This window comes from Drosophila miranda (genome assembly GCF_003369915.1).
Source record: "Drosophila miranda strain MSH22 chromosome Y unlocalized genomic scaffold, D.miranda_PacBio2.1 Contig_Y1_pilon, whole genome shotgun sequence".
In the NCBI taxonomy this organism is placed as follows: Eukaryota; Metazoa; Arthropoda; class Insecta; order Diptera; family Drosophilidae; genus Drosophila; species Drosophila miranda.
The window spans coordinates 8,488,593-8,515,391 of NW_022881603.1; the positions used below are offsets into that span (position 1 = coordinate 8,488,593).

The 26,799-nt window shown below is 48.7% G+C and overlaps 3 protein-coding genes across 5 annotated transcripts in view; 2 read left to right on the top strand and 1 right to left on the bottom strand.

The window, feature by feature from the left end:
• LOC117189670 (condensin complex subunit 3-like) overlaps positions 1-11,073 on the top strand; it is a 32,153-nt gene extending 21,080 nt beyond the window's left edge. The window contains exons 1-5 of one of the 3 annotated variants that reach the window (XM_033394778.1): positions 6,940-7,418; positions 7,515-7,689; positions 7,756-8,573; positions 8,632-10,180; positions 10,245-11,073. In XM_033394778.1, coding sequence (XP_033250669.1) covers positions 7,657-7,689; positions 7,756-8,573; positions 8,632-10,180; positions 10,245-10,583 — 2,739 coding nt within the window. In that variant the 5' untranslated portion in view covers positions 6,940-7,418; positions 7,515-7,656 and the 3' untranslated portion in view covers positions 10,584-11,073. Of the gene's footprint in view, positions 1-6,938; positions 7,419-7,514; positions 7,690-7,755; positions 8,574-8,631; positions 10,181-10,244 lie in introns of those variants that run through there. The other 2 variants (XM_033394777.1, XM_033394776.1) reach the window with 2 other exon arrangements.
• On the top strand, positions 129-3,852 carry LOC117190074 (condensin complex subunit 3-like). Its single transcript, XM_033395156.1, has 5 exons — positions 129-190; positions 297-471; positions 538-1,355; positions 1,414-2,959; positions 3,024-3,852. The coding sequence occupies exons 1-5, from the start codon at positions 129-131 to the stop codon at positions 3,360-3,362; spliced, it is 2,940 nt and encodes a 979-aa protein (XP_033251047.1). The 3' UTR covers positions 3,363-3,852.
• The window catches only part of LOC117189681, a 96,370-nt gene continuing 73,610 nt past the window's right edge, over positions 4,040-26,799 (bottom strand). Inside the window, exons 2-5 of the mRNA XM_033394782.1 lie at positions 5,492-6,508; positions 5,182-5,414; positions 4,724-5,114; positions 4,040-4,661 (exon numbers count right to left, since the gene is read on the bottom strand). Coding sequence (XP_033250673.1) covers positions 4,152-4,661; positions 4,724-5,114; positions 5,182-5,414; positions 5,492-6,508 — 2,151 coding nt within the window. The 3' untranslated portion in view covers positions 4,040-4,151. The remainder of the gene's footprint in view (positions 4,662-4,723; positions 5,115-5,181; positions 5,415-5,491; positions 6,509-26,799) is intronic.

Sequence of the window (26,799 nt, forward strand, 5' to 3'; positions counted from 1 at the left end):
TCAAAAAGGGAGGCGGCCAAGAACAATGCCGTTTCGGCCGAAAAGGAAAACGAAATGGAGATCAGTGATCCGACTCCGTTCCCATCCGGGAACAATGCAGAGGAGGCGCGGAATCCATGTACACAATAATGCGTCACGCGGAACTCAAGGAGTCACTCCACAAGCGCTACGAAAAGGAGCTGCAGCAACTGTACTCGAGGGTAAGGAACAGCGTCACTGGGACCCGCTGGCTAGCCAGCTGGCTCAGCCGATTAGAACTCGTCCAATCCAACTATGAATTGTCAATTGCCTTGCAGATGGGCCACCAAGAGTCTGAACACATTCATCAATGTGCTGAAGACTGTACTCGAGGCGGAGGAGAGCAACGAGAACGGTAACAAGGCCCTGTCCTTTTGCGCGAAATTCGTGACCAGCTTCGAGTCGGAGAAGACGCACCCCATGATGACTGAAACATTCCACTGGCTGTTGACTGTAAGGGTCTACTGTACTTTACCATTGAGATTCAATTAAATGCTTTTGTTTGTTTGTTTTTCCCAGACATATTCCAGCAGTCCGCACGTTCGCTATCGGATTTGCTACTTTGTGAATCTGATACTTGAGAAACTGGGACCCAATGCGGCAGTCGACGACACGCAGTGCGACGAGATTCTCGAGACTATGCTGGAGCGCGTGAAGGACGTGTCGGCCGGTGTGCGCAAGCAAGCAGTCCTGGCCATGCAGCGTCTCCAGATTCCGGACAATCCCGTCGATCCAGTTGTCTTCGCCTATCAGTTCCATCTGTCTGCGGATCCCTTGTCCAGCGTGCGCCAGTGCATTATCACCTGCATGGGCCGCAACTACATCACGGTGCCCTACATACTGCAGCGTCTGTGGGACGTGGACGAGAAGGTGCGCCGCCATACGTACGTCAACATGTGCAACTATCCAGTGCGCGCCTACAGGGTGGCGCAGCGCCTGACCCTCCTGGAGCAAGGTCTGAACGACAGCTCGGCCAACGTTAAAAAGACGGCGGTAAACATCATGCTTAAGGCCTGGATCGGCTCCTACCAACAGAACTATGTGGCTCCGATAGCAGCCCTCAAGCTGGACTCCAGCGAGGAGGAGCTGATGCGTTTCCGGAGCGTGACCAAGCAAATGTTGCGTGAAATCTTTGAGCAGACCGACAATCAGCAACTGATGGCACAACTGCCCCTCGGTGACGACTGTGAGCTGCATCGATGTGTACCGCTGGAATGTCTCAACGTGGAGCTGTTGCTCTATTGGCAGTGCCTCGGCGACTATCTGGAGAGCACGCAGGCGGACGAAAGCGACCAGGTGCTGCCCGAACTGAGTGTCTTCTGCACTTATGTGAACAAGTGAGTTGAATGAGACCCAAACGAAATCCAAACAGTAAGTGATTGCTATCCATTGTAGGTTCTGTGAGAGCCAGAAACCGGACATGGACAAGTTCGCCCAGATAGAGTTCCAGAACATGCTGCTCTCGCTGGTGGAAATCCTGGACTCGTACGACCTGGGCGACGAGATTGGGCGTAGCAATATGAAGACGTTGATCAAAAATCTATTGAAGGACTGTCTGCTCGACCACAAGATCGTCCGCGTGCTCGTGCGTTGCATGGAGAAGCTGATCACCGACCTCAATGACCGGATGCAGTTCTTCATTGAGATCATCTACGAGACGTGTGACCTTAATAACAAGCAGAATGAGCTAGTGCACGATCGCAATCTGATCAGTACGTTGCTGGACGACTTGGACACGCCCTCGAAGATGAAGATATCCTCGTTGAAGGTGAAGATCTTAGAGCTGGAGGAACAGGAGGATAACTTTGGGCGCCAGAAGGAGTATAAACAGGCTCAGTCCGTGAATAAGGAGAAGATTGCTGTCACAGAGGAGTACACGGAGCTGATCAAACCGCTGCTGGTGAAGCACGGCTTTCTGGACATGCCCGCCCGTCCGAAGCTCTCCAACCAGGAGCGTGTCCTGAAAGGCCTGTTCACCTCATACTATATGGTGGCCTCTCCGCATGTCCAGAAGCTCACTCCCAGCATATGTAAGCTGTACAAGGACTTTATTTGCCGCCATCTCCACTCCTCGGATGTGGACATCTTCGAATGGGCCATCAAATGCGGCAACGCCTACAGTATGTTCTATGAGGCATACACCGAGACGGTGTTCCGGGTTGTATACCATCAGTTCGACAATAGCAAGGAGGTCCGTCTGTGCGAGACCTCTGTCAGCTGTCTTCTCGAGCTGATGGATCACTATGGCATCGACTATGTCGACAAGTTGAGCCGGAAGATAGGTGCTAGGGGGCTGGGGTCTAAGACGTCCAATCGCCGCCAGCTCTATACCGTGCAGGATACATACGACGGGGAGGAGGATGGCGATCAGACAGTGCAGAACAGCGAGCATAGCGTCGACATCATTATGGCGATTGGCCGCTATATGGAAATGGTGGTCGACAAGGGCGTGAGCCTGGCCATAGTGCGAGGCCTTTGTCGCTTGGTCCTGCGCGGTCACATCGACGATCGGCCCGAGGTGCTCGAGCAGCTGCTCAAACGCTACTTCAATCCCAACGCAGAGCCAATCATCAGCCAGGTCCTGGGCATGTTCTTTGAGAACCTTGTCCGCCTCAAGAAGCAGGCGCTTCTGCAACCCTGCCTTCTGCCCACTCTGTGGACCGTCATGAACTGCAGCTTCGACGCGCCGCTGAACGCCGTTCAGCCCGATTACGTGGTCAAGTTCTTCATCGATTTGACGATTCAGGAAGCCAGCTCCCCGAAGAGCAACATACACAACAGGATCGCTCTGAGCTTCCTGCACTACATACAGAACTATTTCACCGAGCGCAGGGAAATGTGTCGCCTGCTTGCCAAAGAGCTCACCAACCTCACTATTAACGTGCTCAACGGACAGGAAGTCAAGACTGAAATGTTGGAGATGGCTGACAAACTGATCACGGTGAGAACATTTTCTGAATATCCATTGCGGAAGCGCTGTATCATTCGTTTGGTTCGGTTTTCAGAGCGAACTAGAGCCGCGTGTGGTCAAGAACATTAAAGTCTTTAAGACGATGCTCGACGGTAGCTTTAATCCACCATCACGTGAGGCGCGCGACGATCTGGAAAGCGACGAGGAGTGCGACACTGCGACTGTGGCATCTGAAAATGTAGTGCAGTCAGAGCAGGTGTCAGTCACAAATCCTGAAAAATCTGCGACCGAACAAACCCTGACAAACGCATCTGATCCACAGGCTGAAGCATCGGCTATAGCACCAACTGCAACGCAAGTTTCAGAGCCTATCTTAACCACTTTCGGCACTGAGAATCGTGCCCGTGACTGTCCGGGAATGCAGGAATTTTAAAGATTATTGATTTTTCTCTTCTGCGGCTGCTGGTGAACAAGGTCACATCGCTCCAAGGAGCACACACACTCACCTTTGTTGACGCAGGCCGTAAACACAATGGACGAGATGGTCAGGAGGAAGTAGGCGAGCATGAGGAGCACTCGGCACATGGTTCAAGCCACCAGCTTCTATTTAATCTACGCTGGTGTTCCAAATGCTCCGCCAACAGTCGCTTGCATGTTTGTTGATATTTTATCGATATATCGATATGGGACCTTATATTATAAGGATGTGCCATTTCATACATCAAACGTATCGCAGAAAACTAAATCCCAGGTTATCTGGCTCATTATGAGCCAGCCAGGAGAGCAACGCTTTGCATGTGTTTTATTTTCGGTGCGATATTTTTTTCGACGATTAGATTAATAGAAATATCTAGACTGTAAGTGCTTACCAAATCACAGACCCAATTGCCTATTATATTCCAAGAAGGAAGAGTACGCAAATATTTCACCGCTCCTTATTATTATTATTCCGATATATCGATATATTGATGTTTTAAAATTGATACATTCGATATGGCAATATTAAAATTTATAAAATTTGACCTATCGATGTACGATATTTTTTAAAAATTACAATCCCAATCGCTTGCGCAGTGGACTGTGGATAGGACTAGCTGAGACCAAAACCACTGCTTCTTTGGCCCCTTTAATAAACTCGATTACAAGACCATTCGATAAATGGTGCGACAGGAAATTTTGAAATGGAAGCTGGAAAAAGGATTAAATAAAAAAATCTCAGTGATCAATAGAGGCGCAGATACTGCAGTGCCTGGCGACTCTGCATCGGATACAGGTCGCCTACGTTGTACATGAGATCGACGACGTGGGTGGGGCGCAGCATGCGCCAGGGCATAAACTGGAGGGTCTTCTTGTCGCAGTGAACATCCTTGTCGATCTCCAGCGGCATCGGCACCTCGTTGTACAGCATCCGGCCGTCGACACTGCGCTCCAGGGTGCAGGGCAGGCCGATCTGATCGGCCAGGGCCTTGAAGAGGATGGCGCGCTCAAACTGGCAGCCACTGTGCACCATGCCCAGGGGTATGAAGTTAGTGTGGTAGACGTAGCGCAGTTCCTGAAGGTGGCATCGCACCGCATGGCGGGAACACTCCTCCGTCGAGTTGAGGTCGAAGATCTTGAGGTTATCGTTCATCACATTGTGCACGACTTCGGCAATGATCTTGATGCGCTTGGCCACGTTATCAAAATCGATGGCGCTGCGCACCTTTGGCGGATTCTCCACCAGGCCGTGCATCTGTGAATCATCAGATGGGACATGGTTAGCAGCTTATTAAGGATTAGATGGGATAGACCCACCATCAGAGTTTGATTAAGCGTCTCCAGATATTTGGGTAGATGGGGATGGGCAGGACGCTTGCAGTAGCACCAGGTATGATCACCGGCACCATCGGACATCGGAAGGCAGAACGACGGAACTCTCATCAGATCCGCCTCATCCGCCTCCAATCGGTCAAAATTGACCACCAGAACGGCCTCCAGAGAGCAATCGTTGCGTAGAATGTCCTGGAGAGTGCGGAAGTCGTCAAACTTTTTTCTGGACACATAAAAGTCCTTGCCGGCAGTAATGTCGGTGAAGGTTAGGCAGTTTCTAATGCAGAACTTTATCGTGGGGCACTTAGAGAGGATGCTCTCGATGGCCGGTCCCCAGGTGGACACGCAGAAGGCGTGTTTCTGGAACAGCATCAGGCTAAGATCGGGATTGGGATAGGAATATGATAATGCAGGGGGGGTGAGAGTAGTTGGGAGCCGCTTACACTTCCAGAATGCCGCGATCTATGTAGGCGTCGATGAATTCGCTAAAGCGCGTGGTCTGCAGAATGAAGTTGGTCACAGCCGTCTTGACCAGATTAGAGAGCGACTTCAGAGCCCGCTTGATGGAGGACACAATGTAGTTCTCAAGCAGCACCTCACGAACATCCTGCTTATCGACGATGGTGCACAGGCAACGGAAGATGTTGTTCACGAGAATGGAATGGGCATAGGAGCGCTGTGGAAGTGGGTGAAAAATGCGTTATAGATGCCAAGACACCACAGAATGAGAGTGCTTCCTGAGACTGCCATTACCATCAAAAGTTGAGCAATTTGCTCGGTGAGCGGACGATGCTGGCCCAGGACTGTTCGGTACTCCTCGTTCTGGGCCAAACTCTCGACGATTACCAGCAGAGAGAGGATCAAATCAATGGAGAGAGTAGGCAGGCCCTGCTGAATGGTGGTGGTGAGGACGCCTGGAATGTCCAAGTCCGTCAGCTCTCCAGCCGTGTCGCGATAGGCTCCGGTCAGGAGGCGATTGATAAACTCGGCTGCCTGCTCCCGGGTCTTGATGATCACCTCCGGGGACTGGAAAATGGACACTAGCTTCTGCAGAGCCCCCTCATCAAACTCGGTCACAATTCGACGCAGTGCGTCCGGATTATCGGCCATGCGGTTGAGCCCGAGGATCACGAAGGTGGCCGGTGCCGGGTCGTTCTCCATGAGGCAGCCGAGGAACATGTCCGTGATCTCGGCAGTGTGCATCCTCACCAGATACTGCACGTACTTCGCAGTTTCCGCGAAGATGGATATGATGGTGCAGCGCAGCTCAAGGGACAGGATATCGATTTGGTCCTTCAGGTGCTCGACAATAAGGTCGAAGAGGTTATGCTCGAAGAACAGCTTGGTCATCTCGGACCGGAGAGCCGTGGCCAGCACCTCAATGATCTCGACCGCATCCGGTCTTTGCAGAACTTCGCAAAATGCTTTGACCAGCTGCTCCAGGACATGGAAGCAGCGATGCAGCGGCTCAAACACACTCTGGTCGCTGGTGTCCACCAGGAGGGTCTTCAAGACTTTCAGGGCCGCAAGCCGAATCTCCTGGTATTTGCTGGTCACCTCACAGATAATGCGATCGATGGGAAAGTCGGGAAGAGTGGTAAACTCCAACATCTCCTCTGCACTCTGGATCAGCAGGATCTTGTGAACGGCCTCGATGGAGCTATGAATGGTGTCGGGATTCTCGGAGGTGGCAATCACTGCCTTGAACTTCTGCAAGAGCTCAAAGTTCTCCACAATTCCCTGGGCCACTTTGGGATCACGCAGGCACATGTTTAGCAGGTGCGAGAATATAACTAAACTATAGACGACGGCGTTAGATCAAAGTGATTGCCGAAGTGGCGGCGGCAGAGAGCCCCTTTAGCGGGAGAGCGCAGCAGCTCTGCAGAACGTCAACGTTTTACAACATAGGCGGCTCTCTCTGCTCATACAATAATAATGTTAAAGTTACGGTTATTCTTCAGCGGCTGGCCCGAACAGTTACTTTAGACATTTTTGTTGAATATTTTGCTGCCGTGTTGTAACGGAATTTGTTTGTGTACTACATTTTTCTCACAGATCACTTTCTTTCTTTCATTTTTAAACAGTATCATTAGAAAGTAAACAAAAGTATAAATTGAAATACCCATTTTTGTTAATTTTTTTAAATTCACAAGCGAATAGGTTGGAAAGAGGAATCAGATTAACGATGCGATATGTATCGATATATATATGTAACATCCCTAGCATCAGTCTAAAATGCACTAATATTACCGCACGCGTAGCGTTCTTTTTGAAATTAACAAGCGAATGGGGGTGAAAAAGAAGAATGAGCAACAACGCTACGCTTGTTTGTGTTCCATCGTACACTCACGAAAATTTTACAAATTGTACAGTATAAAGTAATCGAGCAGTATTTAGTTAGTAAAAGCAAAACAAATCACGAAATGCCCAAACCAAAGGCAAAAGCGAAGCCAAAATCCAAAGCGGCGGCAGCAGCCGCATCAAAAAGGGAGGCGGCCAAGAACAATGCCGTTTCGGCCGAAAAGGAAAACGAAATGGAGATCAGTGATCCGACTCCGTTCCCATCCGGGAACAATGCAGAGGAGGCGCGGAATCCATGTACACAATAATGCGTCACGCGGAACTCAAGGAGTCACTCCACAAGCGCTACGAAAAGGAGCTGCAGCAACTGTACTCGAGGGTAAGGAACAGCGTCACTGGGACCCGCTGGCTAGCCAGCTGGCTCAGCCGATTAGAACTCGTCCAATCCAACTATGAATTGTCAATTGCCTTGCAGATGGGCCACCAAGAGTCTGAACACATTCATCAATGTGCTGAAGACTGTACTCGAGGCGGAGTAGAGCAACGAGAACGGTAACAAGGCCCTGTCCTTTTGCGCGAAATTCGTGACCAGCTTCGAGTCGGAGAAGACGCACCCCATGATGACTGAAACATTCCACTGGCTGTTGACTGTAAGGGTCTACTGTACTTTACCATTGAGATTCAATTAAATGCTTTTGTTTGTTTGTTTTTCCCAGACATATTCCAGCAGTCCGCACGTTCGCTATCGGATTTGCTACTTTGTGAATCTGATACTTGAGAAACTGGGACCCAATGCGGCAGTCGACGACACGCAGTGCGACGAGATTCTCGAGACTATGCTGGAGCGCGTGAAGGACGTGTCGGCCGGTGTGCGCAAGCAAGCAGTCCTGGCCATGCAGCGTCTCCAGATTCCGGACAATCCCGTCGATCCAGTTGTCTTCGCCTATCAGTTCCATCTGTCTGCGGATCCCTTGTCCAGCGTGCGCCAGTGCATTATCACCTGCATGGGCCGCAACTACATCACGGTGCCCTACATACTGCAGCGTCTGTGGGACGTGGACGAGAAGGTGCGCCGCCATACGTACGTCAACATGTGCAACTATCCAGTGCGCGCCTACAGGGTGGCGCAGCGCCTGCCCCTCCTGGAGCAAGGTCTGAACGACAGCTCGGCCAACGTTAAAAAGACGGCGGTAAACATCATGCTTAAGGCCTGGATCGGCTCCTACCAACAGAACTATGTGGCTCCGATAGCAGCCCTCAAGCTGGACTCCAGCGAGGAGGAGCTGATGCGTTTCCGGAGCGTGACCAAGCAAATGTTGCGTGAAATCTTTGAGCAGACCGACAATCAGCAACTGATGGCACAACTGCCCCTCGGTGACGACTGTGAGCTGCATCGATGTGTACCGCTGGAATGTCTCAACGTGGAGCTGTTGCTCTATTGGCAGTGCCTCGGCGACTATCTGGAGAGCACGCAGGCGGACGAAAGCGACCAGGTGCTGCCCGAACTGAGTGTCTTCTGCACCTATGTGAACAAGTGAGTTGAATGAGACCCAAACGAAATCCAAACAGTAAGTGATTGCTATCCATTGTAGGTTCTGTGAGAGCCAGAAACCGGACATGGACAAGTTCGCCCAGATAGAGTTCCAGAACATGCTGCTCTCGCTGGTGGAAATCCTGGACTCGTACGACCTGGGCGACGAGATTGGGCGTAGCAATATGAAGACGTTGATCAAAAATCTATTGAAGGACTGTCTGCTCGACCACAAGATCGTCCGCGTGCTCGTGCGTTGCATGGAGAAGCTGATCACCGACCTCAATGACCGGATGCAGTTCTTCATTGAGATCATCTACGAGACGTGTGACCTTAATACCAAGCAGAATGAGCTAGTGCACGATCGCAATCTGATCAGTAAGTTGCTGGACGACTTGGACACGCCCTCGAAGATGAAGAGGATATCCTCGTTGAAGGTGAAGATCTTAGAGCTGGAGGAACAGGAGGATAACTTTAGGCGCCAGAAGGAGTATATACAGGCTCAGTCCGTGAATAAGGAGAAGATGGCTGTCACAGAGGAGTACACGGAGCTGATCAAACCGCTGCTGGTGAAGCACGGCTTTCTGGACATGCCCGCCCGTCCGAAGCTCTCCAACCAGGAGCGTGTCCTGAAAGGCCTGTTCACCTCATACTATATGGTGGCCTCTCCGCATGTCCAGAAGCTCACTCCCAGCATATGTAAGCTGTACAAGGACTTCATTTGCCGCCATCTCCACTCCTCGGATGTGGACATCTTCGAATGGGCCATCAAATGCGGCAACGCCTACAGTATGTTCTATGAGGCATACACCGAGACGGTGTTCCGGGTTGTATACCATCAGTTCTACAATAGCAAGGAGGTCCGTCTGTGCGAGACCTCTGTCAGCTGTCTTCTCGAGCTGATGGATCACTATGGCATCGACTATGTCGACAAGTTGAGCCGGAAGATAGGTGCTAGGGGGCTGGGGTCTAAGACGTCCAATCGCAGCCAGCTCTATACCGTGCAGGATACATACGACGGGGAGGAGGATGGCGATCAGACAGTGCAGAACAGCGAGCATAGCGTCGACATCATTATGGCGATGGGCCGCTATATGGAAATGGTGGTCGACAAGGGCGTGAGCCTGGCCATAGTGCGAGGCCTTTGTCGCTTGGTCCTGCGCGGTCACATCGACGATCGGCCCGAGGTGCTCAAGCAGCTGCTCAAACGCTACTTCAATCCCAACGCAGAGCCAATCATCAGCCAGGTCCTGGGCATGTTCTTTGAGAATCTTGTCCGCCTCAAGAAGCAGGCGCTTCTGCAACCCTGCCTTCTGCCCACTCTGTGGACCGTCATGAACTGCAGCTTCGACGCGCCGCTGAACGCCGTTCAGCCCGATTACGTGGTCAAGTTCTTCATCGATTTGACGATTCAGGAAGCCAGCTCCCCGAAGAGCAACATACACAACAGGATCGCTCTGAGCTTCCTGCACTACATACAGAACTATTTCACCGAGCGCAGGGAAATGTGTCGCCTGCTGGCCAAAGAGCTCACCAACCTCACTATTAACGTGCTCAACGGACAGGAAGTCAAGACTGAAATGTTGGAGATGGCAGACAAACTGATCACGGTGAGAACATTTTCTGAATATCCATTGCGGAAGCGCTGTATCATTCGTTTGGTTCGGTTTTCAGAGCGAACTAGAGCCGCGTTTGGTCAAGAACATTAAAGTCTTTAAGACGATGCTCGACGGTAGCTTTAATCCACCATCACGTGAGGCGCGCGACGATCTGGAAAGCGACGAGGAGTGCGACACTGCGACTGTGGCATCTGAAAATGTAGTGCAGTCAGAGCAGGTGTCAGTCACAAATCCTGAAAAATCTGCGACCGAACAAACCCTGACAAACGCATCTGATCCACAGGCTGAAGCATCGGCTATAGCACCAACTGCAACGCAAGTTTCAGAGCCTATCTTAACCACTTTCGGCACTGAGAATCGTGCCCGTGACTGTCCGGGAATGCAGGAATTTTAAAGATTATTGATTTTTCTCTTCTGCGGCTGCTGGTGAACAAGGTCACATCGCTCCAAGGAGCACACACACTCACCATTGTTGACGCAGGCCGTAAACACAATGGACGAGATGGTCAGGAGGAAGTAGGCGAGCGTGAGGAGCACTCGGCACATGGTTCAAGCCACCAGCTTCTATTTAATCTACGCTGGTGTTCCAAATGCTCCGCCAACAGTCGCTTGCATGTTTGTTGATATTTTATCGATATATCGATATGGGACCTTATATTATAAGGATGTGCCATTTCATACATCAAACGTATCGCAGAAAACTAAATCCCAGGTTATCTGGCTCATTATGAGCCAGCCAGGAGAGCAACGCTTTGCATGTGTTTTATTTTCGGTGCGATATTTTTTTCGACGATTAGATTAATAGAAATATCTAGACTGTAAGTGCTTACCAAATCACAGACCCAATTGCCTATTATATTCCAAGAAGGAAGAGTACGCAAATATTTCACCGCTCCTTATTATTATTATTCCGATATATCGATATATTAAGGTTTTAAAATTGATACATTCGATATGGCAATATTAAAATTTATAAAATTTGAAGGGGAAGTGCTGTGGAAGTGGGTGAAAAATGCGTTATAGATGCCAAGACACCACAGAATGAGAGTGCTTCCTGAGACTGCCATTACCATCGAAAGTTGAGCAATTTGCTCGATGAGCGGACGATGCTGGCCCAGGACTGTTCGGTACTCCTCGATCTAGGCCAAACTCTCGACGATTACCAGCAGAGAGAGGATCAAATCAATGGAGAGAGTAGGCAGGCCCTGCTGAATGGTGGTGGTGAGGACGCCTGGAATGTCCAAGTCCGTCAGCTCTTGTAACGTGTCATCTACGCACGTCTGTGTATATAAATCCTGCCAGGCTAGCTGTCATTCAGCGAAGGGAAGCACACGCTTTGGGTTTCCGGCCTCTGCTCGTCGGCTATTGGAGTGATGTTCTTGCCCCCCTCCTGCTGGTGGCCTATTCGCATTATACCGCGAATGAAGTAGCGTGTCACGACGAAAATGCTTAACCGGGAGACACTGTTTATCCCTGAATAGAATTGTGGATGTGTGCTGGAAAGGTATCTCAACTCCGCCTCTGGTGTTGTCGAGGTCGTGTCGCCCACCCTACCACGGCCATTCCAAACCGTTCGATTTAATGACGGAATGGCCCCTTTGTCCGGGGCGTCCTACATGGGGAATTTGCCAGCGAAAGCAAAGCGGTAAATTAATACATTATAAAGTTTATTCACTTACTGGCTAAAACACTAACATTACCCGCAAATACCATAATATAATCACCCACATTAAAAGAGCAGCTAAATGAAATATATGTATAAAATTCCTACAAATACTTGGCTATGTGTCATACAAACGATATACTAAATAAGTCCGAAATGGACAAACTAACTTGCTTGCTGACTCCGTAATGTTACGAAACCAATTCGAGTGGGCACTTCTCCCTCTCACTCACCGACCGGCCCTAGTTCCCTTGTTTCAAGTTGTATTTATTAATAATAGAATTTAAGTCCACTCATACCTTTTCTCCAGTTTATGGCTCCATCGGCGAAAGCGCTTTCCTCGATGAATACCTAAAGCTGCTGTGGTGGAAGAACACTTAAATGGGCACAAGGTTGGGGGAAATCATATTTGCAGATCGGCGAGAGTCACGAGAAGCCACTACCGGAATCAAATCTAAATCTCTCCTAATTAACTCCGCACAGAAATCATAATTAATTACACATTTACAAACACGAATACAATTACTCCGTCAATCCGTTGCTTCCTCTTTTTTTTCTATTCTCTTTCTCCCGACGGTTATCTATGTTTCCTTTCCACCTCCTGGGCGAACGGGAACAGCTCAAATTCTTTCCCCTGCTTCTGCAGGTGAAAGGTACGCGAAAGCAAAGAAAAAGGCCAAACGGCCAATCTCCGACGGTGCTAGATTAACACTTTCTCTCCGCCGATCTGCTCGCGACCAAGGGACGGGCCCTCCTTATCTGCCGCGTCGCGCTCGACTACTAAAGTGCCGACGCCAACGCCTCGGGAAGCTAGCCGCTTGGGGGACCGAGCGTTCCCCAAATGTCTTCTCCCTCTGCTTCCACGCTCGCTTCTCCGATGGCTGAGCGCTTTCCAGACAATCCCAAAGGTTTAAACGCCACTTTGTTAGGCTTGCGGCTGCTGTTGTTTGCTGGCTGGCTTCCTTGGACGATCGAATCCGCACTGCTTAACTCGATTTACTAAGCGCCAAGACTACAAATGGGACAACTCTTTATTCTCCTTTAGCCCTTCTCTTCTCTTCCCGCAGCACTTACCCCAACCGGACTCAGCGCTATACGGCTTCTGACGACTGAATAGCCCACTCGCCTTCAACCAAGAATCTCGCAGTCGAATCTTGGATTTAGATATTTAGATTCCCTAGAGTTTTTCTCTTCACTAAATTCTTGGTTTTCCTTTCCGTCGGACCGATACGCAACCGACTCAATTGACTTTCACGAGGGAATAGCCGATAGGGACGCCAACGTTCTGGCGGCATATCCTCTAACAGGTCCCTGGATGCATTTTCAACAGAGATAGCCTGACGTTTTGACCTGTTACCGTCTTTTTGGTTTTCCCTTGACCTGTCGTTCGCCTGCCACTCTGAGCACTAGATGGCGCCACAAAAAACTCAGCATTCCCTGCTACAAGCGCTACAAAAGCCCGCCCGAAAGATCAGGCTTGGGGGTTACACTCCCAAGAATGATAACAGGACAGCTTGAAGCAGTTGGTTTACTGACGAAGATCTTTCGCGTGAAACCGTCCTACGTAACGACCCTGCAAATCCTCTAACTCATAGTAGGCCTGCCCTATCTTCTTTTTGACCCTGGCCTTCAGAAAGGCCGGACCCAACTTCGCGCTGTACCCTGACTGAAAATTGCTCTGCCTGAAATTTCTTCGGAACACCTCCTGGCCGACATTGTAGGATATGTCTCTCGACCGTAAGTTATACTGCCGTCCATTCTTATCGTTCTGTTTTTTCATGACTTCTAGAGCCTTGCTTCGAACCAAGTCTAATGAATCCTCCCGCGAGAAAACTGCTGACCTGTCGTCCATCACCCGCAATGCTATCAGAAGCTTGTTTGTTGCCCCGGAAGTGATGAAATGCTGTCCGAACACCATATAATAAGGAGTTGCATTCAGACTTGCATGAACCGCCGAACGCAATGCGCAGCAAATGCTGCTGAGGTGCTCGTCCCAGTCCTTCTGATCCTCGCGCACATAAGATCGGATTGCTGCAATCACCGAGCGATTTACACGTTCGGAAGCATTAGCTTGGGGTGCGTACAGGGCCGTGAGAGTGTGCGAAACTTTATATTCCCGGAGTAGCTTTTGGAATGCCTCAGACTTAAATTGTGTGCCATTGTCGGATACTATTGTCTCCGGAACCCCGAAAGCATGAAAAAGATCTTGCTGCATGTATTTGACTACCACGTCCGCGGTCAACTTCTTCACTGCCTTAAGAAACACATATTTAGAATAGTGATCGAGGACGATGAAGATGCCTATATGTCCACTTCTTGAACGGGGATATGGCCCCAGGAAATCTACATATAATTTCTGGAAGAAACGTTGTGACTCGGGCGCAATTCCAATCTTTGTAGCGCTTGTAGCAGGGAATGCTGAGTTTTTTTGTGGCGCCATCTAGTGCTCAGAGTGGCAGGCGAACGACAGGTCAAGGGAAAACCAAAAAGACGGTAACAGGTCAAAACGTCAGGCTATCTCTGTTGAAAATGCATCCAGGGACCTGTTAGAGGATATGCCGCCAGAACGTTGGCGTCCCTATCGGCTATTCCCTCGTGAAAGTCAATTGAGTCGGTTGCGTATCGGTCCGACGGAAAGGAAAACCAAGAATTTAGTGAAGAGAAAAACTCTAGGGAATCTAAATATCTAAATCCAAGATTCGACTGCGAGATTCTTGGTTGAAGGCGAGTGGGCTATTCAGTCGTCAGAAGCCGTATAGCGCTGAGTCCGGTTGGGGTAAGTGCTGCGGGAAGAGAAGAGAAGGGCTAAAGGAGAATAAAGAGTTGTCCCATTTGTAGTCTTGGCGCTTAGTAAATCGAGTTAAGCAGTGCGGATTCGATCGTCCAAGGAAGCCAGCCAGCAAACAACAGCAGCCGCAAGCCTAACAAAGTGGCGTTTAAACCTTTGGGATTGTCTGGAAAGCGCTCAGCCATCGGAGAAGCGAGCGTGGAAGCAGAGGGAGAAGACATTTGGGGAGCGCTCGGTCCCCCCAAGCGGCTAGCTTCCCGAGGCGTTGGCGTCGGCACTTTAGTAGTCGAGCGCGACGCGGCAGATAAGGAGGGCCCGTCCCTTGGTCGCGAGCAGATCGGCGGAGAGAAAGTGTTAATCTAGCACCGTCGGAGATTGGCCGTTTGGCCTTTTTCTTTGCTTTCGCGTACCTTTCACCTGCAGAAGCAGGGGAAAGAATTTGAGCTGTTCCCGTTCGCCCAGGAGGTGGAAAGGAAACATAGATAACCGTCGGGAGAAAGAGAATAGAAAAAAAAGAGGAAGCAACGGATTGACGGAGTAATTGTATTCGTGTTTGTAAATGTGTAATTAATTATGATTTCTGTGCGGAGTTAATTAGGAGAGATTTAGATTTGATTCCGGTAGTGGCTTCTCGTGACTCTCGCCGATCTGCAAATATGATTTCCCCCAACCTTGTGCCCATTTAAGTGTTCTTCCACCACAGCAGCTTTAGGTATTCATCAAGGAAAGCGCTTTCGCCGATGGAGCCATAAACTGGAGAAAAGGTATGAGTGGACTTAAATTCTATTATTAATAAATACAACTTGAAACAAGGGAACTAGGGCCGGTCGGTGAGTGAGAGGGAGAAGTGCCCACTCGAATTGGTTTCGTAACATTACGGAGTCAGCAAGCAAGTTAGTTTGTCCATTTCGGACTTATTTAGTATATCGTTTGTATGACACATAGCCAAGTATTTGTAGGAATTTTATACATATATTTCATTTAGCTACTCTTTTAATGTGGGTGATTATATTATGGTATTTGCGGGTAATGTTAGTGTTTTAGCCAGTAAGTGAATAAACTTTATAATGTATTAATCTACCGCTTTGCTTTCGCTGGCAAATTCCCCATGTAGGACGCCCCGGACAAAGGGGCCATTCCGTCATTAAATCGAACGGTTTGGAATGGCCATGGTAGGGTGGGCGACACGACCTCGACAACACCAGAGGCGGAGTTGAGATACCTTTCCAGCACACATCCACAATTCTATTCAGGGATAAACAGTGTCTCCCGGTTAAGCATTTTCGTCGTGACACGCTACTTCATTCGCGGTATAATGCGTATAGGCCACCAGCAGGAGGGGGGCAAGAACATCACTCCAATAGCCGACGAGCAGAGGCCGGAAACCCAAAGCGTGTGCTTCCCTTCGCTGAATGACAGCTAGCCTGGCAGGATTTATATACACAGACGTGCGTAGATGACACGTTACATTTATGAATCATAGATATAGTATTATAACTAAAAATTGGCGCCCAACGTGTAGCCACACCTTTTCAGGTGTGACACCATCAACACTGTGACATCCTTTTTTTTTGTCTTTAAAACTTCCCGATTCAGCATAGACGGCATTGACCAAAATTGTTTCTCTGGAAGTGGTCATTGCTCAAGAATATCTTCTTTTCTCAACACCAAGTAGAGGGCTTGTCAGACGATTCGGAAAACGGAAGCAGAAGTTTTGACTTTTCATCCGGCCACGTCTGAGGAGCGTTTCGAAAAGTGCATCGATCTTAATAATACCCTACTTTTTCTGAGGCAGGAGTCTTAAACATGGTCTTTCGGGCGCATAGGACTGCAGAGGGAATCTCGTTTACTTACGGAACCCTGCCCACGGCTGAAGGACTGTGCGGAAGGCTTAGCCATTGCTGCTGATGAGCTTTAGCGCGTTGGACATACTCGGATTAATCTTGATTATAGAATTCCGTTGGCCACGAGTGAAATCAGAAGCAGCATGCTCATTGCAAGTGTAGAGTGCCGAGCCGAGATGTTTGGACGACAGCGGCGCGAATCAAAGCAGCAGCTGGCCACGGCTCGCGCCTGCAGTTGTTGTTGGTTTTGATTAGACAGCGACAAGTGCAAGGCGTCTGCGCGCGTACACATTCTTTTCATTTTCTTTTGTGCTTAGGAATTGGGGTCTCAATTAGCATAGGGTCCGTTTCGCATGGGGATTAGCTATGCGTAAGGCAAACATTTTTATGACTTTATTTTATCGTATCATATTCTTTGCGTTCTATTCTTGTGGTTTACATTCCATGTGTGTTATTTGGTAGGGCTGTTGATTTGCTAGCTCTCTCGCTGTACAAGGGAAGCGAGACTTGAGAACAGCTGTGCCGTTTGCTGGGCCATTGACCCTAAGTTGGCAACGTAGGAAGCTATGAATTATAACACGAGGAATCAGTTCTCTTTGCAATTTGAGTTCACGTACAATTACTTACTATTTTTGAATTTTTAGGTCATCTTAGGTTTGCTAGCATAAGTTATCTGACTTTTAACTAGAATACTTAATTTAGTTTTACTATTAACACATTTTTAACTTTGGTTTTGTCTGCGTTTGATAAGTAAGTGTTTAGGTTTTGTCGTGTAGTTTTTGTGGGACATATTTTTGTCAGGACAGTTAGCAATTAAGTTTAATTTATTTTTTTTACAATGGAGAACCCCGATAACGAGCCTGAACCGGCTCCGGCGCCAAAATGCCAGTTGTGTGGGAAAACTTTGGCTTCGGCTCCTACATTGAAAACAAAGTGCAGCCACGAGTTTCACAAAACTTGTATTGAGTCACATGTCAAGACCCATACTACCTGTCCCACATGCAAGACGCTATGCGTCGATAGAAGTACTCCTCATAATACCAGGTCCCAGGCCAAGCAAAACGATGCAGCAGCCATAACCGCTGAAAGAGTTAGTAGCATGGTTACACAGGCCATCAGCACGATGCAAAACGAGGTGGTAGCCCAGCTCACGGACAAAATGGCTCAAATCATTCAGTCCAGCATAGCAGCACATTTCCAAGAGACTGGCAATAGCATTCCTCAAGGGAATAGACGTGGGGAAGCGGATAATCCGGTCCAACAAAATAGGGACAGAGAAGGGGAGGAAACATTCCGACAGGGACTGAATAGTCAGTATTCAGCGCAGTTTCCGAGCTACGACCGTCCAAGCAGTGCAGTCTCAGATCTGAGTCAGCGACCGGACAAAGTCGCCCATATCCTCAATAGTTGGAAATTACGTTTTAATGGTACCCAAGAAGGATTGAGCATTGATAATTTTCTCTATAGGGTAGAGGCTTTGACGCATCAGACTCTCGAAGGAAATTTTCCAGTTCTGTGCAGTAACGCCAGTCTGCTTTTTGACGGAAAGGCCAGAGATTTTTATTGGCGTTACCACAAGACTTCCGGATCGATGAGATGGGACCGGTTATGCCAAGCCCTAAGAAAGCAGTTTAGGGATTCTCGAACCGATGTGGATATCAGAGAAGCGATAAGGGACAGGAAGCAAAAAGAAAAAGAAAATTTCGATTCCTTCCACGACGCCCTGATACAGCTGATGGATGATTTGGAAACTCCCATGTCAGAGAAAGCGATTGTGGAAACTTTACGGCGCAATTTGCGACCTGAAATTAGACATGAGCTCCTGAATGTCCAAATCGACTCCGTAGAACGCTTGAGAGAAGTCTGTCGTAGAAGGGAGGGTTTTCTCGACGACGTTAGGCGGAGTCATGGGTACCAGAAATTGATTCCTTTCCGGAAACAGGTTGCGGAATTGGTAGAGGAAGCCCAATTAGAGGAGGCCTCCGAATTCTCGGATGTAGAAGAAGAGGACGAGGTGGCAGCCATGGCACTGATTTGCTGGAACTGCCGAAAGGAGGGGCATCGCTACCACGATTGCGATAGCAAAAGGAAAATTTTTTGCTTTGGGTGCGGAGCACCTAATAAATATAAGCCGTCGTGTAGCAAATGCCAAAAAAACGGCAAAGTGAACACCCAGCCTCGCCAGCCGGTCAGTGTTCAGCGCAAGCAGTCGAGTGCAGAGGCGAAATCCCAGTAGGGATACTTAAAACTACCGCCCAGCTTCCGTCTGAGAAATCAGAATCCGACATACATCAAGCTTTAGTCTGGCCACAACTAGTCCATGCCAGATCCCATTCGCTTTTCACCAACGACCAACCCAGTAATAAGTCCCTCACAAGGAGTGCAAGAAGGATGAGAGCGTTCCGGCAGGCGGCGAAAGCGATAAATTGCATTTGTTACAAGCAGAAGGACAAGCGTCCATATGCGGAAGTTCGCCTGTGGGATCAAACGGTCCTTGGTCTATTGGACACCGGAGCAGCTATGAGTGTTATAGGCGGAAAGTTAGCAGAACGCGTAATCCAAAGCCGAATTCCTTTTAAGAGAGGAGTTGTAAATGCTTCCACTGCGGATGGACGGAGGCAAGAGGTAGTGGGACGACTGCGGACACCGGTGCAGTATAAGGGTGCAGTGAAGGACCTTGAGCTGCACATTATTCCATCGCTCAGCCAGGACTTGTATTTAGGGATCGACTTTTGGTCAAGTTTCGATTTATTACCACCCAGCATGTCGCTGGCAGAGATAGTTCATGAACCGCAGAACCTCAGCCGAGGGGAAATGGACCAGTTGCAAGCGACCATCAATTTATTTCCTTCGTTTTCCGTTTCCGGTCTAGGAAAGACGGCTCTGCTTTCGCATTCAATTGATGTAGGTGATGCAAAAGCCGTGAAGCAGAGACACTTCCCTGTATCTCCTGCGGTAGAGAAATTGTTATATGCGGAGATAGATCGGATGCTCAGCTTAGGGGTGATAGAGGAATCCGATAGTGCGTGGTCATCACCGGTAGTATTGGTGCAGAAGCCAGGAAAGGTGAGGCTATGTTTAGATAGTAGGAAAGTTAACGCGGTGACCAAAAAAGACGCGTATCCGTTACCACAAATTGATGGGATTCTAGGACGTCTTCCTAAGGCGTTGTTTATTTCGAGCCTGGATCTTAAGGATGCCTATTGGCAAGTTCCCTTAGAGCCGAGCTCACGCGATAAAACAGCGTTCACGGTTCCGGGGAAACCTCTCTACCAGTATAAGGTAATGCCTTTTGGTCTCACTAATGCTTCGCAGACCATGACAAGGCTGATGGACAAGGTAATTCCGGCCAGTTTAAGAAATGAAGTTTTTGTGTACCTGGACGACCTTTTGATTGTGTCGGACAGTTTTGAGTCACATCGGAGGGTGTTGAGTGAAGTGGCAAGTTACATTAAAGCGGCAGGGTTAACGCTGAATGTGGAGAAAAGCAAGTTTTGCATGAAGTCAGTGCGGTATTTGGGGCATATAGTAGGCGAAGGGGTGATTCGTACAGATCCGGATAAGATTTCGGCCATGTCCGATTTTCCTTTGCCAAAATCCTTAAAGTCTCTGCGTCGCTTCCTAGGTATGGTAGGCTGGTACAGGAAGTTTATAAGCAACTTCGCATCGGTGGCCGCGCCTCTCACGGACTTGCTCAAACCCAGACAGAAATTTTCAATGACTCCAGAGGGTCAGGAGGCTTTTGAAAAGTTGAAGGAGATGCTTTGCTCAGCGCCAGTTTTGCGTAGTCCTGATTTTAGCAAACCATTCTATGTTCACTGCGACGCTAGCAAGACAGGCGTTGGGGGAGTGCTGGTGCAGAAGTCGCCGGAGGGGCACGAATATCCGATTGCGTTTGTATCGAAAAAACTCAACAAAGCCCAAAAGAATTATTCGGTCACCGAACAAGAATGTCTGGCCGCAATAGTTTGCATAAATAGGTTCAGAGCTTATATCGAGGGGCATGAATTTACTGTAATCACTGATCACGCCTCTTTAAAGTGGCTCATGTCACAAACTGACTTACACTCACGTCTAGCCCGATGGGCATTAAAGCTGCAGAGTTTCTCGTTTAAAATCGAGCATCGTAGCGGCAGGCTTAATGTGGTTCCGGATGCTCTTTCTCGCGTAAATGAGGAGGAAGTGGCGACTCTAGACGCGAGCAATGGGTTGTTGGTGGATTTGGAATCGCCAGAATTCAAGGCAGAAGATTACGTGGAGATCGTAGAAAGGGTTAGGGCCAATATTGATAAGTTGCCAGATCTCAAAATTGTAGATAACTTGTTGTATCGTAGGTCAGATCACGCAACAGGAGAGGTGCTACATGATGTGTTCATTTGGAAACTCTGGATTCCTCAAGGGTTAGTGGTTGACGTTTTGCGTAACGCGCACGACAATCCACTGGCTTCCCATGGAGGCATTCACAAAACCCTAGAAAGGATACGGCGGTATTATTACTGGCCTGGTTTGGTTGCCGATGTGAAGAAGTATATCCAGGCTTGTGATGTCTGCAAGACTACCAAGGCCCCCAATACAATCCAGAGACCGAAGATTGGAATTGCGCCCGAGTCACAACGTTTCTTCCAGAAATTATATGTAGATTTCCTGGGGCCATATCCCCGTTCAAGAAGTGGACATATAGGCATCTTCATCGTCCTCGATCACTATTCTAAATATGTGTTTCTTAAGGCAGTGAAGAAGTTGACCGCGGACGTGGTAGTCAAATACATGCAGCAAGATCTTTTTCATGCTTTCGGGGTTCCGGAGACAATAGTATCCGACAATGGCACACAATTTAAGTCTGAGGCATTCCAAAAGCTACTCCGGGAATATAAAGTTTCGCACACTCTCACGGCCCTGTACGCACCCCAAGCTAATGCTTCCGAACGTGTAAATCGCTCGGTGATTGCAGCAATCCGATCTTATGTGCGCGAGGATCAGAAGGACTGGGACGAGCACCTCAGCAGCATTTGCTGCGCATTGCGTTCGGCGGTGCATGCAAGTCTGAATGCAACTCCTTATTATATGGTGTTCGGACAGCATTTCATCACTTCCGGGGCAACAAACAAGCTTCTGAGAGCATTGCGGGTGATGGACGACAGGTCAGCAGTTTTCTCGCGGGAGGATTCATTAGACTTGGTTCGAAGCAAGCCTCTAGAAGTCATGAAAAAACAGAACGATAAGAATGGACGGCAGTATAACTTACGGTCGAGAGACATATCCTACAATGTCGGCCAGGAGGTGTTCCGAAGAAATTTCAGGCAGAGCAATTTTCAGTCAGGGTACAGCGCGAAGTTGGGTCCGGCCTTTCTGAAGGCCAGGGTCAAAAAGAAGATAGGGCAGGCCTACTATGAGTTAGAGGATTTGCAGGGTCGTTACGTAGGACGGTTTCACGCGAAAGATCTTCGTCAGTAAACCAACTGCTTCAAGCTGTCCTGTTATCATTCTTGGGAGTGTAACCCCCAAGCCTGATCTTTCGGGCGGGCTTTTGTAGCGCTTGTAGCAGGGAATGCTGAGTTTTTTGTGGCGCCATCTAGTGCTCAGAGTGGCAGGCGAACGACAGGTCAAGGGAAAACCAAAAAGACGGTAACAGGTCAAAACGTCAGGCTATCTCTGTTGAAAATGCATCCAGGGACCTGTTAGAGGATATGCCGCCAGAACGTTGGCGTCCCTATCGGCTATTCCCTCGTGAAAGTCAATTGAGTCGGTTGCGTATCGGTCCGACGGAAAGGAAAACCAAGAATTTAGTGAAGAGAAAAACTCTAGGGAATCTAAATATCTAAATCCAAGATTCGACTGCGAGATTCTTGGTTGAAGGCGAGTGGGCTATTCAGTCGTCAGAAGCCGTATAGCGCTGAGTCCGGTTGGGGTAAGTGCTGCGGGAAGAGAAGAGAAGGGCTAAAGGAGAATAAAGAGTTGTCCCATTTGTAGTCTTGGCGCTTAGTAAATCGAGTTAAGCAGTGCGGATTCGATCGTCCAAGGAAGCCAGCCAGCAAACAACAGCAGCCGCAAGCCTAACAAAGTGGCGTTTAAACCTTTGGGATTGTCTGGAAAGCGCTCAGCCATCGGAGAAGCGAGCGTGGAAGCAGAGGGAGAAGACATTTGGGGAGCGCTCGGTCCCCCAAGCGGCTAGCTTCCCGAGGCGTTGGCGTCGGCACTTTAGTAGTCGAGCGCGACGCGGCAGATAAGGAGGGCCCGTCCCTTGGTCGCGAGCAGATCGGCGGAGAGAAAGTGTTAATCTAGCACCGTCGGAGATTGGCCGTTTGGCCTTTTTCTTTGCTTTCGCGTACCTTTCACCTGCAGAAGCAGGGGAAAGAATTTGAGCTGTTCCCGTTCGCCCAGGAGGTGGAAAGGAAACATAGATAACCGTCGGGAGAAAGAGAATAGAAAAAAAAGAGGAAGCAACGGATTGACGGAGTAATTGTATTCGTGTTTGTAAATGTGTAATTAATTATGATTTCTGTGCGGAGTTAATTAGGAGAGATTTAGATTTGATTCCGGTAGTGGCTTCTCGTGACTCTCGCCGATCTGCAAATATGATTTCCCCCAACCTTGTGCCCATTTAAGTGTTCTTCCACCACAGCAGCTTTAGGTATTCATCAAGGAAAGCGCTTTCGCCGATGGAGCCATAAACTGGAGAAAAGGTGTGAGTGGACTTAAATTCTATTATTAATAAATACAACTTGAAACAAGGGAACTAGGGCCGGTCGGTGAGTGAGAGGGAGAAGTGCCCACTCGAATTGGTTTCGTAACATTACGGAGTCAGCAAGCAAGTTAGTTTGTCCATTTCGGACTTATTTAGTATATCGTTTGTATGACACATAGCCAAGTATTTGTAGGAATTTTATACATATATTTCATTTAGCTACTCTTTTAATGTGGGTGATTATATTATGGTATTTGCGGGTAATGTTAGTGTTTTAGCCAGTAAGTGAATAAACTTTATAATGTATTAATCTACCGCTTTGCTTTCGCTGGCAAATTCCCCATGTAGGACGCCCCGGACAAAGGGGCCATTCCGTCATTAAATCGAACGGTTTGGAATGGCCATGGTAGGGTGGGCGACACGACCTCGACAACACCAGAGGCGGAGTTGAGATACCTTTCCAGCACACATCCACAATTCTATTCAGGGATAAACAGTGTCTCCCGGTTAAGCATTTTCGTCGTGACACGCTACTTCATTCGCGGTATAATGCGTATAGGCCACCAGCAGGAGGGGGGCAAGAACATCACTGCAATAGCCGACGAGCAGAGGCCGGAAACCCAAAGCGTGTGCTTCCCTTCGCTGAATGACAGCTAGCCTGGCAGGATTTATATACACAGACGTGCGTAGATGACACATTACATCTTCGGTCTCTGGATTGTATTGGGGGCCTTGGTAGTCTTGCAGACATCACAAGCCTGGATATACTTCTTCACATCGGCACCCAAACCAGGCCAGTAATAATACCGCCGTATCCTTTCTAGGGTTTTGTGAATGCCTCCATAGGAAGCCAGTGGATTGTCGTGCGCGTTACGCAAAACGTCAACCACTAACCCTTGAGGAATCCAGAGTTTCCAAATGAACACATCATGTAGCACCTCTCCTGTTGCGTGATCTGACCTACGATACAAGTTATCTACAATTTTGAGATCTGGCAACTTATCAATATTGGCCCTAACCCTTTCTACGATCTCCACGTAATCTTCTGCCTTGAATTCTGGCGATTCCAAATCCACCAACAACCCATTGCTCGCGTCTAGAGTCGCCAATAACTACCAATTTACGCGAAAAAGAGCATCCGGAACCACATTAAGCCTGCCGCTACGATGCTCGATTTTAAACGAGAAACTCTGCAGCTTTAATGCCCATCGGGCTAGACGTGAGTGTAAGTCAGTTTGTGACATGAGCCACTTTAAAGAGGCGTGATCAGTGATTACAGTAAATTCACGACCCTCGATATAAGCTCTGAACCTATTTATGCAAACTATTGCGGCCAGACATTCTTGTTCGGTGACCGAATAATTCTTTTGGGCTTTGTTGAGTTTTTTCGATCCAAAAGCAATCGGATATTCGTCCCCCTCCGGCATCTTCTGCACCAGCACTCCCCCAACGCCTGTCTTGCTAGCGTCGCAGTGAAAATAGAATGGTTTGCTAAAATCAGGACTACGCAAAACTGGCGCTGAGCAAAGCATCTCCTTCAACTTTTCAAAAGCCTCCTGACCCTCTGGAGTCATTGAAAATTTCTGTCTGGGTTTGAGCAAGTCCGTGAGAGGCGCGGCTACCGATGCGAAGTTGCTTATAAACTTCCTGTACCAGCCTACCATACCTAGGAAGCGACGCAGAGACTTTAAGGATTTTGGCAAAGGAAAATCGGACATGGCCGAAATCTTATCCGGATCTGTACGAATCACCCCTTCGCCTACTATATGCCCCAAATACCGCACTGACTTCATGCAAAACTTGCTTTTCTCCACATTCAGCGTTAACCCTGCCGCTTTAATGTAACTTGCCACTTCACTCAACACCCTCCGATGTGACTCAAAACTGTCCGACACAATCAAAAGGTCGTCCAGGTACACAAAAACTTCATTTCTTAAACTGGCCGGAATTACCTTGTCCATCAGCCTTGTCATAATCTGCGAAGCATTAGTGAGACCAAAAGGCATTACCTTATACTGGTAGAGAGGTTTCCCCGGAACCGTGAACGCTGTTTTATCGCGTGAGCTCGGCTCTAAGGGAACTTGCCAATAGGCATCCTTAAGATCCAGGCTCGAAATAAACAACGCCTTAGGAAGACGTCCTAGAATCCCATCAATTTGTGGTAACGGATACGCGTCTTTTTTGGTCACCGCGTTAACTTTCCTACTATCTAAACATAGCCTCACCTTTCCTGGCTTCTGCACCAATACTACCGGTGATGACCACGCACTATCGGATTCCTCTATCACCCCTAAGCTGAGCATCCGATCTATCTCCGCATATAACAATTTCTCTACCGCAGGAGATACAGGGAAGTGTCTCTGCTTCACGGCTTTTGCATCACCTACATCAATTGAATGCGAAAGCAGAGCCGTCTTTCCTAGACCGGAAACGGAAAACGAAGGAAATAAATTGATGGTCGCTTGCAACTGGTCCATTTCCCCTCGGCTGAGGTTCTGCGGTTCATGAACTATCTCTGCCAGCGACATGCTGGGTGGTAATAAATCGAAACTTGACCAAAAGTCGATCCCTAAATACAAGTCCTGGCTGAGCGATGGAATAATGTGCAGCTCAAGGTCCTTCACTGCACCCTTATACTGCACCGGTGTCCGCAGTCGTCCCACTACCTCTTGCCTCCGTCCATCCGCAGTGGAAGCATTTACAACTCCTCTCTTAAAAGGAATTCGGCTTTGGATTACGCGCTCTGCTAACTTTCCGCCTATAACACTCATAGCTGCTCCGGTGTCCAATAGACCAAGGACCGTTTGATCCAACAGGCGAACTTCCGCATATGGACGCTTGTCCTTCTGCTTGTAACGAATGCAATTTATCGCTTTCGCCGCCTGCCGGAACGCTCTCATCCTTCTTGCACTCCTTGTGAGGGGCTTATTACTGGGTTGGTCGTTGGTGAAAAGCGAATGGGATCTGGCATGGACTAGTTGTGGCCAGACTAAAGCTTGGTGTATGTCGGATTCTGATTTCTCAGACGGAAGCTGGGCGGTAGTTTTAAGTATCCCTACTGGGATTTCGCCTCTGCACTCGACTGCTTGCGCTGAACACTGACCGGCTGGCGAGGCTTATATTTATTAGGTGCTCCGCACCCAAAGCAAAAAATTTTCCTTTTGCTATCGCAATCGTGGTAGCGATGCCCCTCCTTTCGGCAGTTCCAGCAAATCAGTGCCATGGCTGCCACCTCGTCCTCTTCTTCTACATCCGAGAATTCGGAGGCCTCCTCTAATTGGGCTTCCTCTACCAATTCCGCAACCTGTTTCCGGAAAGGAATCAATTTCTGGTACCCATGATTCCGCCTAACGGCGTCGAGAAAACCCTCCCTTCTACGACAGACTTCTCTCAAGCGTTCTACGGAGTCGATTTGGACATTCAGGAGCTCATGTCTAATTTCAGGTCGCAAATTGCGCCGTAAAGTTTCCACAATCGCTTTCTCTGACATGGGAGTTTCCAAATCATCCATCAGCTGTATCAGGGCGTCGTGGAAGGAATCGAAATTTTCTTTTTCTTTTTGCTTCCTGTCCCTTATCGCTTCTCTGATATCCACATCGGTTCGAGAATCCCTAAACTGCTTTCTTAGGG